General features: G+C 32.1%; 1 protein-coding gene across 1 annotated transcript in view; it reads right to left on the bottom strand.

Annotated features, from left to right (window-relative positions):
- Positions 1 to 7040: 7040 nt before the first annotated feature.
- The window catches only part of LOC106458995 (intraflagellar transport protein 43 homolog), a 25411-nt gene continuing 21025 nt past the window's right edge, over positions 7041 to 11426 (bottom strand). Inside the window, exon 5 of the mRNA XM_013918559.2 lies at positions 7041 to 9413. Within this exon, the coding sequence (XP_013774013.1) occupies positions 9306 to 9413 (108 nt within the window). The 3' untranslated portion in view covers positions 7041 to 9305. The remainder of the gene's footprint in view (positions 9414 to 11426) is intronic.

Genomic DNA, 11426 nt, shown 5'->3' with positions numbered 1-11426 from the left:
ATTATTGAGCACGTTCGTTGTTATAGCTTTTGTTTTAGTGCGATTGTTGAAATTAAGTGTATCGTAAAGTTATATTCGGAAAGAATAAACCAGTTTTATTAAGTAAGGACTTGTGTCGCTAAAGTTTCGTCGGAACGAAGTTACGGAAAGTTAACTAACAAACGGAGACGTAACAGGTACTTCAATGCATAGCACCTACCATGAAGCATGGGGGAGGCAGTGTGATGGTTTGGGGGTGTTTTATCTGCTCAGGTGACAGGAGATATTTGCAAAATAGATGGAATAATGGACCAACACAAATACCATCATAGTATACCCAATGGTTTGCATATTATTGGTAAAGGATTATATTACGAAAGAGATAATGACACCAAACACATATCCAATCTATGCAGAAATTGCTTAATCAAAAACGAAGCTGCTGGAGTCCTATAAATGATGCAATGGCCCCCACAGAAACCTGATCTCAGCCCAATTGAGCAGATTTGGATACATCAAAAACTTGACAAATCAAAAGTTACTTCCAAAGAAACTTTATGGGAGTGTATTAGAGGTATTTGGAGTAAAATCCCAAAGGACACTTTGATTAAATATGTTGTAACAATGCCTGAAAGACTGTCTACAGTTATTAAAGCAAAAGGGGAACATACCAAATATTAACTGTTTGCTGAACTCAAGCACTTCCACTGAGTTTCTGTTGTACTAAACACGAAGATTAATAAAATTTTGATGTTTCACCTGTGAATTTACCTTCTATTGTTCTTTGAAAGTAGACTGAAATCTAATTTTTGATTTTGTCCTAACACTTTTGCATAGTACTATAAATTATTTGGAAAGAAGTCTAAATGGAAGATTAAGAAGTGCATCTTTAGTGACTCCTTGACCACATTTTACTGTAGTTCTCGAGCATATCATTAATCATCACAGCATAGTTTTCATCTCTGTGATTTCCTAAGAAATTGTTTACAACCAGTTTGAATAATTGTTAGGCAGCAACTTCTTTCTGATTGAGTACTGTTTCAAAATCATCATTCATCAGCACTTCCCGAATCTGTGACCAACAAAGATAGTCCTTACATTTTTGCTTCACTGATTTTGGGAACTTGTCAGACAGATATCTGAAACCATTACCATCTTTGTTCATTCCTTTTATAAAACTCTTCATGAATCCCAGTTTAATATAAAGTGGGGCAGAAACAAATTTTGAGGATTCACTAAAGATTGATACTCGATATTCTGTTTCCCTGGTATGCAATTCTCTTTCACTGGCATTCCTTCTTTTTGAAATGACTTTTATCGTCTCGACTGTCCCAAAGAAACAAAAACAACAGTATTTGGTATACCCACTCTGCAGGCCTAGCATGGGTGCAATAGCTTTTAGATCACCAGAGATATTCCATCTATGGTGATCATATTTGATGGCCTCAAGTATAATCTGCATACTTTGATGTGTTTCTTTCAAGTTCACAGCATGAGCAACAGCAATCGATGGCTTAGTATTCCCATTGTGCAAAAGTACGGCTTTCAGACTAACTTTAGATGAGTCGAAAAAAGTCTCCATTCTTGAGGATGATGTCCAGTGCCTAATTCTTCCATTAGTACACCAACATTTGTACAGAAACACAAAGTATCTTGCATGTTCTACTGAGAAGTAAAATTTTGATGGCGACTTTGGTAAATTGAAACTATTTTCCTGGAGCTAATAAATTATATTGTTCTAAACAAGAGCAAAGAAGTTCCCCATGCTGCTTTGATAGATAAGTCATAAATTAGATCATATCATTTAGCTTTTCTTCTGTGATTAGATGAGTCAGCTTATGTTGAGGTGCCACAGGAATAGAAGTACTAGATGAAGAGGATGAAGGTGATTCATTGTCTTCTTTACAGGATAACACTTCTGTTTCCAAATTTGCTGGTGAATATGGCACTGGAAGACCATCCCCATGAGGCACTGGTTTCAATGCAGGTGCAATATCTGGATATTAAAAATAACAGCCAGTTGGATGGTCTTTGGATTCATGCCATATCATGAAAACTACAAATGACATACTTGCTCTCTTATTCAGCCACTGTGTTAAGCCAGATGTACAAACTGTGGAACACACATGTGGAGCCCAATGTTTTACTTGGTACCCAATTAATACTTAAAATAATGGTAGTAAGCTACTTTTACCTTGTGTGTGAAGGTTTTTCCTTAGTGAAATTGTAATATATCGTCCACAAATGCAGTAGAAACTGTTAGGATGATTTTTTTGCACTTTTGGATTTCATTTGAACTGGAAACAGCCAGCATTTCAAATGATTTCCTAAAAATATATAAAACAATTTATGTTTACAGAACTAGAGTTTAAATGATTTTAAGAAACAAAGTTTTGCAGAATTTCATTTTATCACGGGCATGATGTGAAGAAGATCAGACTTTGTTTTGATTGTGCGTGGAGTGAGTGGGTGAGAGAGGTGTCTGACGCCACCCCTTTTACGATCAGTGGAGGGTCTTCTCGAATGTTCCAGCAAACTGAGCACATAAAGATTTCGTGAATCCCAGGCAGAGCAAGTGAGCATGGGAATGAAGCAAAAGTAGTGCAATTCGCTACAATTATATCGAGAACAAAGAGCATATATAAAAAATATGTTTGGAATTTTACAATATGATACAGTCAATTCACTAAACTTTTTCCATATTTTTTCGTTTTTATCTGATTTAATTTCTTTTATTATGTTTTCCTCTTGTAACTAATCACATAACTTTTTAGCAAAAAATAAATAATTTATATGTTTGCCCTTATAGAAGATAACAAAATGATGAAACATATTTCTTATCAACGATATCTTTATTCTCTATTAAAGTATTTCATTCGATATTTTCCAGTTGCAATTTTTTGTTGTCCAGTGTAATGAAAAGTTTTAAATATATTTGTATATTTCGAAGCTATTAAGGCTATTTGCCATCATCTTTAATTTTTAAATGCCAACGACTGGAAAGGCAAATGGCCAGCAACACTCATTGCCAACTCTTTTACTAATGAATAGTTGTACTGACCAACACATTAAATGCCCCTAGAGTTGAGAGGTATGTTCAGCGCTGGGTTCCAACTCCAAGACCCGCAAACTGTGAGTCAAGTGCCCTAATCCTTGACATGTAACATAGTGTGAATTTTATATATTACTCATTGATATAATCTGAACGAATATTACTTTTGAACATAACAATTGATTATATATAAGTACAGCGAAGCTTTGAACATGTTATATTTAATAACTAACCATTTTGCTGCATTGTGATGTAGGGCCTGTGACGTTATCTCCGTGAGTTGTTCCATAGAAGGATGGTATATGCTAACCTTCTTTCTCTATATTCCCACACAGCTGTATTTGCCTTAGCTCTACAAATAATGCATTCCATAGGAATCCTGAAGTTTTCTATTGGTTACATTACATGTTGTGCAGGTCACAAGGCAGAGTCATGTGACTAGTGCATATCTTCAGCAGAATAACAGGCTTTAGCAGAAGTCCAGGGATAAACCCTGAGGATTCTCAAACAATCACTGTGTTACTTCTGCAGTTGCTTGGTCATGATAGACTGAAAAACAAAACAAAAACAATGCTTTCAGTTGAAAAAACAAAGGTTTCTCCTTCTTATCATTCCTGAAACACCAAAGCAGTGAATTTCAGAGGAGCTCTAAAAATTATGTCAAACTAGTGCCTATAAGGTGTAATTGTGTGTGTGTATATTAAGATGGAAACTGTCAATGAAAGTAGAATCCCTAAAAATCTTGAAATCACGAGTCAAAGAATTCCACCATATCCTAAGAAAAGTTTTTTAATGAAGCAAAAAAGCACATTATATTAAAATATCAAAAATAAAAAACACAAGGAGGGTATAAAACTGCTGCCACAGTGTAATTAGGTAATATAAGACAGAAGTAATGTTTTTTCCAAAATTATAAATTAATTATGAATACAGGAAAATAATAGAGAATTTTAAGCTCACCAACAATGATTTTTAACATAATGAAAGTATAGATTGCTAAGGGATAAACAAGGCTAACTAAGTTATTTCTGATTCCTATTGTTACGTCTCTGTTCGTTTGTTAATTTCCCGTAGAAATTCTTTCCAAGAAACTTCAGCGATACAAGTCCTTTCTTAATTAAAACTAGTTTATTATTTCTCGATACAACTTTATAATACACAGAATTTTCAGTCACTTTAACTTAAACACACGCTTTAATTCACAACGATTCACGCACTTTACTTATGGTCACTACCGCTCAATTGACTCAGTTATCTGTCTCTATATCTCCCTATTTGCAATTCCATCTCCGCTTTATTTGCCGGGCTTATATACTAAAATAGGGGGCGCCTGGAAAAGACTAGAGTTGCCATGCCATGAAAGTGATGATCCTTCTAGAAACTCATGACGTGTTAGCAGCATCACCTTACTTCCGCTGTCGTAACACTATGTTAAACTCAAATACTCTAAATATGTGAATAGGCCAAGAAAACCAACTGAAAACTAATACTATGAAAACCTATTAGTGTAGTCACTGTATCAAAAAAAAAGAGGAGGATGAAACGAAATATATCTTGTCTTACAATAAATCATAGATGGTAAAAATAGCATATTTAATATATTGTAAGTTCTATACATTAGAATATGTTTTTACAAATGATACATTTATCAATATTACTTTATTTTTGACATACTTTGAAATACTGTCTTCAACTGGTATGACCGTTTGAATAAGTATTGTTACGTCTCCGTTTGTTAATTAATTTTCCGTAACTTCGTTCCGACGAAACTTTAGCGACACAAGTCCTTACTTAATAAAACTGGTTTATTCTTTCCGAATATAACTTTACGATACACTTGATTTCAACATTCGCGCTAGAACAAACACTATAACGAACGAACGTTAACTTCAACAATACTCTCTGACTGAAGATCAATTACTCACTACCTACCATTGTCCCGTCACATCTTATATATACCAGACTACCCCCCCCCCCCCCAAGCTAGGAAGGTTCGAGAAAGAAGTGGCGTGACACTAGTCACGTGACCTCGCTGACGCAACAGTATGCAGTGTTATATGACTTATGAATAAAAAACAGCCTGTCAAGAGTCAACGTGTAAATAATCAATGGTAATTTGGATTTTCTTGATATTACTGTCTTTAACTGATGTTAGTATTGTATGTTTGACATCAGAAGATATTACTACTGCACAAAATTCATTAATGACATTACTATAGGTCTTTATATATTTTAGCAATACAAAATACTGTTATTCATGAAGAAATATTATAAATACATAAGGTTACATAATAGAAATAATAATTTAGATATATTGACAATTTTAGAGAAAACTAGACTTATTAGTTGGATTAAATACTGCTAGATTATGAAATTTATAATACTCAGGAAAGTAAACTTTTAACTAATGCAAGAGTAATTGGTTGGAAACTTTGGTAATGTTCTGTGTGTATTTTCTCACTTATAGATTCTTAGAAAATCTTAATGAGGTTCAATAAAAAAAATATAGAATGCACGTCACATAGTCTAAGTTTGTATAATATGTAAACTATACGTGTATCATTTTATCTAATACTAATAACATAGTTGGACAATATTTTTGGATTAGTGTAACAAACGTTATATGTGTAGTGAGGAATCTACTAATCTAAATAATTAACTTTTACTTTTACTACAGGCAAGTTCTGATTTTAATAATTACAATGTTTCAACCAATAGTATCAAGTCCCCATCCTGTAACATTTAAAAAGGCCTTACAGACTAGCAAATTCTTAAGCCTTTACCATCAAATGAGGCCCACTTATAGGGGCATTCACACTCCTTTGCTGCTTAAACCATTTTAGGAAGGTCTGGCATGGCCTAGTGGTTAGGGTGCTCGCCTCACAATTTGCAGGTCTCAGATTTGAATCCCCATCACTGAACATTCTCACCCTTTCAGCAGTGCAGGTAATATAATATGATGGTAAAAAGAGTAGCCCAAGATCTGGCAGTGGGTGGTGTTGCATAGCTGCCTTCCCTTTAGTCTATCACTGCTAATTTAGGGATGACTAGAGCAGATAGCCCTCAAGTAGCTTGCACAAAATTCAAAACAAATCAAACAATTTTAGCAGTGCTTCCATACATGTTTAATTTTAAAGCCGCTTTGCTCAAATGCACTGAATATTTTATCTCTGTTTTTACAAATGGTACACAAAATTGAATTTACAAAATCATATTTAGGGCAAACATCAGCTTTCTTCTTACCATTTTTAATTTCTCTTATGACCTTTACCTGTCTCCCACATTTAAAGTTTTCTTTTACAATTTATGTAGATAGTACAGTTACATTCTTATTTAATTTAATATACAAGCTTTATTAATGAGGATAACTGTTTTGAAAATTATGTTTTTTTTTAATATTAAATTTCCTTTTCATGAATTTAATATTATTGATTTGATTTACACAGTAGAAAAGTTTACCACTGGTCAAAGCACATCTCTACAATTATGAAGTCTCATTGCAGAATGTTTTTCAATGCAAATTCCAGGTAGCAAAATGCTGACCCAAATTCCAAACTACCAGCCACTGGTTGGCGACCAGCCGGCAGTAACTACTGTTAATTTTTAGTTCATTATTATTTATTATTGTGCACCTTTTTATTAGTATTGCTATTACAATATTTAGCTAGTATGCAGATTTTAAACATAACTTATTATTGAAAACAATTCTTTCTATAGCTAAATAGATAATAACAGATTCATAAATAATAGGGTGAAGAAAGTTTTAACTGGCAAAAGATTTAAAGTAATATGTGTGATATAGCATTATAGTCATGTGAAAACGGTTTAAAACACATTTAATTAAGTATATGATAACTGCCTATATTCGATGACAACCTAAAAGGTCCAAAAGTTGTGGATATTTTACTTCCTGGTGGGTTTATTTTATTATAATATTATCAATACAGAGACCTGGTATGTCATTAATCATATTCAAACAACACATACACATAAAAGAAGTTATTACTGATTGAAAAGAAACTATATTTATTACACACAAAATTGGTCTCAATAAGAATATTGTTAGCAAAAATCACCATACCTAGCCAAATAAAGGTAACTGTAACACTATTTTGAAAGGTGACATCCTGGGTCACCAATGAATCTATCATTTTGCAACGTGTTATTTATTATTTATTGCCAAAAGTGCTGGCTACTACAAACAGAATAATAATTTTTCAAAAGAAACGTTTTTTTGGTTGGATATGCAAAATGGAACCTTCTGATCAACAATATAAAAACTGAAATTGTAGACAAAGGGAAGTGTTTTTAGTGATTTTTTCTAAAATAGTTTCACAATAAAAATTTTGAAATTTCACATCATAAACAATGCTAGAAATACTAAATCAAATTATATGAATTTATTTACTCCAAACTAAAAACATAGTATGTTTATATTGTTTTGTGCAACTTAAGAATTTCCATTGTGAAAATGACAGAATAAGGGGATATCAATAAAACACCTCTTGACTTAGTTGGTCCATTGGACCCAGGCTGTATTGGAGAACTACTGCTTACTATAATTCTGAATTAACTAAGTGTATTTTTAAAAAATTTGGTAAGTTTTTAGTAAACATGAAAAGTCTGTTGCACAAAGAGAAAATCTGAATTATTAATTGAAGTATTCTTACTAATGATTCGCATCTGGTTTCATTTAGTTTTATTAGACTGTACTTAGACTTTCTCAGAGTATATTATTTCTTACAGGAGGACAGCTTTGTGTAAACTATGTGTGTGCATGGTTGCCTCAATGTAGGATCTGAAGTATCAAGAGAATATATATATTTTTACCTCTTATGTGTTCTTATGAAACCTAAAAAGATCCTAATTTTTACATTTTAATTATTTGTATAACAATAAATAAATATTATACATAAAAAACAAAAATTGAAAATGAGGTGCTGTAAACCTACTTTTTTGTGACAATGTTTGTTTGTCCACAAAAGTAATTCATGTTTATTTTAAATATATATTTTAGAACATAAAAAGTATCAGTGAAGTACAGTTGAATGTCTCAAAACTACTATAATTTAGCTGGCTTTCTAACTAAGCTATAAATAGGTTCAACAAGTTCTGTTAGCTGCTTGAAACTGAACACTACAATTGGATGCAATGAAACTGAGCGAAAATATCTACTTACAGGCAGCAAAACAAGATAACTAATATAAGGAACTTTGTAAAGAAAATGTGCTCTTTTTATTGGTTATAAGCAACTTAATAGCACTTTTAGAGAAAACTGGTGGCATGACAGAATGGTATAGAAGAGCATGTCATGCGAGTTTGACAGAATGGTATAGAAGGGGCATATCATGTGAGTTTGACAGAATGGTATAGAAGAGGCATGTCTTGTGAGTTTGTATTTTAGTCGAAGAAAATGATTGGAGGTTCGAAATTTATATTCTGGCTTGTCAATATCTATAGTACGAGTTTGTAGTTAGTGGATACTCTGAAACCCATAAAAGGTAAAAAGAAAATTTAAATGGTCAATTCACAGCACAAGAGCATCATGTGACACAGACAAGTTAAGACTGTGTATTTATTCAAGCTTTCCCTTTGAAATTAAAACTTATACAAAAATTTGTATTACAAACTACAATTTGATACCAAGCTTACATTAAGGTTTTCAAATTAAATTTAGAATAAAGTAAAATTTCATGATGTGCATTTTGACCCTGCAGTAAATATAGCATTGAATAAGTTATATTTTATATAAATTCTACAAGTCAAAAATAAGACAGAAGAAAACCTTTCACTTCTATAAAAAATAGTTACATAGCCAAGTGAGACAATGTGTAAGTAGGAGTTGTGATTATGAGAAGAAAAATATCCTTTTAACTTCTGGAAAAAGAGGACTTGAGTTGTGATTGTTTTAATTCTATATTTCCAATAAACTGTTGTATCTAACTTTCAGTTTTTCAATATCCATAATCCGGTTTTTGAGTATATTAATTTTTTTTTATATATATTGTTACATCTTATAATGTGTATGAGTAAATACTTTTCTACTTCTTATTAAGTAGAATAATTTCAACAAATTTACAACTTTTTTAAAGATTTTACGAGAGAAAAGAAAAAATAAGGCTAAACTTTTTCCAAACAGACCATTCTAAGGTATACATCCACCAAATGTAAATACACACATATATTACAATTCCCAGATGTTGTATTTTTAAAGAGAAAGGTGGTTGCAATGCATTAAATATATACCTTAATAAATCATTTTATCACTATTTCTTTAATTAATAAATCTGTCCAAATCTGGATCCACTGAGTTTTCCCATTTGGCATTTAAATCCGAGGCAACATCTGTGAAGAGTATGTTCCATGTCCATGGCAAGTCTTCCTAGATAAGTAACAGTTTTTATACGTTGAATATCAAGAATCCACAATATATTTTACATATCTTTGCATTGTAAGCAACAAAAGCAGTTCATAATTAATAATTTATAAATAATCTGTGATAATAAATTCCAGTTAATTGGAGCCACTTTTTACCATTCATTTTGTTTTTCAAGTTATACAAGTAGATATAGCCACATTTTTTGTTTGTGATGTTTCTAGAAATTTACGTAACTTTCATTACAATAAAAAGAAGGTGAACAAAGAAATGACTATTTGAAATAATAATAGCAGTTTGTTGTCAATAACCAGCATTTTAAATTTCACCGTATTTCTGAATCACTAAAAAAAGTACATGTATCAAAGAACTTCTGGAGAAACAACAGGAGAAAATAAAAATTACTAACATAAAATTCTTTATATATAACACTAAAAAATTAAATATTACATTGAGGATTTATTTCACACTTAAAGTAATTGTAGTTGGTTTTAGGAATAGAGTGTTATAAAAAAACAGGTAAACTATGTTCATAAAATGTATTTCATAGACCAGTACATACATGTTTTATCTGTTTTTATTGGGGATTGTTTCAAGAATGATTAATTTCAGAATGCAAAACATGCCCAAATCTATAACTAAATATAATTGTGTGTACATCTTGTGATTTGAAATAGGGTTATAACAGACACCACTCTTGGCCTGTTCCTTATGTATACTTTAAATATAATTGTCTCACCATGATACAATACCCAAACAACCCAGATGAAACGAGCAATCAGACAGATTGCATACCCTCACCCTGCTACTCCTTTTTGAGACATTATGCATTTATATTGGATAACATAAAATTTCATCTTCAAAAACTCAGAAAATTCTATTCAGATCCATAATGATCTGAACCATTTTTCTAGTGTAATGAGAAGTCTCAACCTTAATATGCCCATGAAATTTGGTAAACATCTGATCACACTTCACAGAATTATTAACCCCAAACTGCAAAAATGCCCTATCTCCCCATTATAAAAATGCTTCAAAGTGATCCAAAATCTGGATCAGGACCAAACTTGGAGAAGATTGTCCCATTCCAACTTATCATCATATGTAAAACTGGTATATTAGTTTTCAATATATGCAAATGGACTACAATACCCTTGCCACTCCCCCACTGGGGATGAGGGTAATTATTTCACACTTATACCTTACACAGACAAAATAGTAACATAACTTCAACCAGCATCATTCATTTAAAAATAGACATATTAATGCAAATGGAATTAATAGAAGAAAGCAATTATCTATTTAATATTTTTCTTAAAAAAAGTGTAGCATTTTAAAACAGTTTAACTTTACATGATTCATGCATAGTCTGCACATTCACAAAGATGAGGGAGTTGAGAAATGCACAGATTCAGCCTATTACCTATATAGACAAAGTGTGTGATTGTTTGCACCCTAACTCCTCTGAGCCTATTGGGCCAATCTCAACCAAAACTTGAATGTAAACACTATGAACTATGGAGAATGTCCTAAGGAAGTGAAAATTGAACTTAACCCTATTTCTATTTTGTAAAGCCTGTTGGCTAATTACTCCCAGCCTATAGAGTCAATCTCAAACAATCTTGGCAGGTTGATGCTTTAGTCAATGCTGAATATTCTAAAGGGATTCAAGGTCAAAGTATGAAAGCTGATGGACTGTTTCACAAACAACCATGCTTTTTTTCATGGTCATTGAGATGTAGGGTGTTCAAGGGTGGGATCCTCTCAAAATCTTTAATTTTTGGTAGATGGAAAGCAAACTGCAAATGTTTTATATGAAGAAGCTTTGTTATAATTTTTAAATTTTGAGAAAAAGTTTATGCCCAAGTTATTATTTTGAAATATATGATTGTTGTTAAACTTACATTGTTTTAATTAAGTTTAAACATTCCACATCAGCTGACATGTATTTCTGCTTGTAGTACCTTAAAAACAATTACCGTATTTTTTGGAATATATGACGCACCCTTATTTTGAAGA

This window comes from Limulus polyphemus, unplaced genomic scaffold (genome assembly GCF_000517525.1).
Source record: "Limulus polyphemus unplaced genomic scaffold, Limulus_polyphemus-2.1.2 Scaffold543, whole genome shotgun sequence".
In the NCBI taxonomy this organism is placed as follows: domain Eukaryota; kingdom Metazoa; phylum Arthropoda; class Merostomata; order Xiphosura; family Limulidae; genus Limulus; species Limulus polyphemus.
This window is presented reverse-complemented; position numbering and strand designations above follow the sequence as displayed.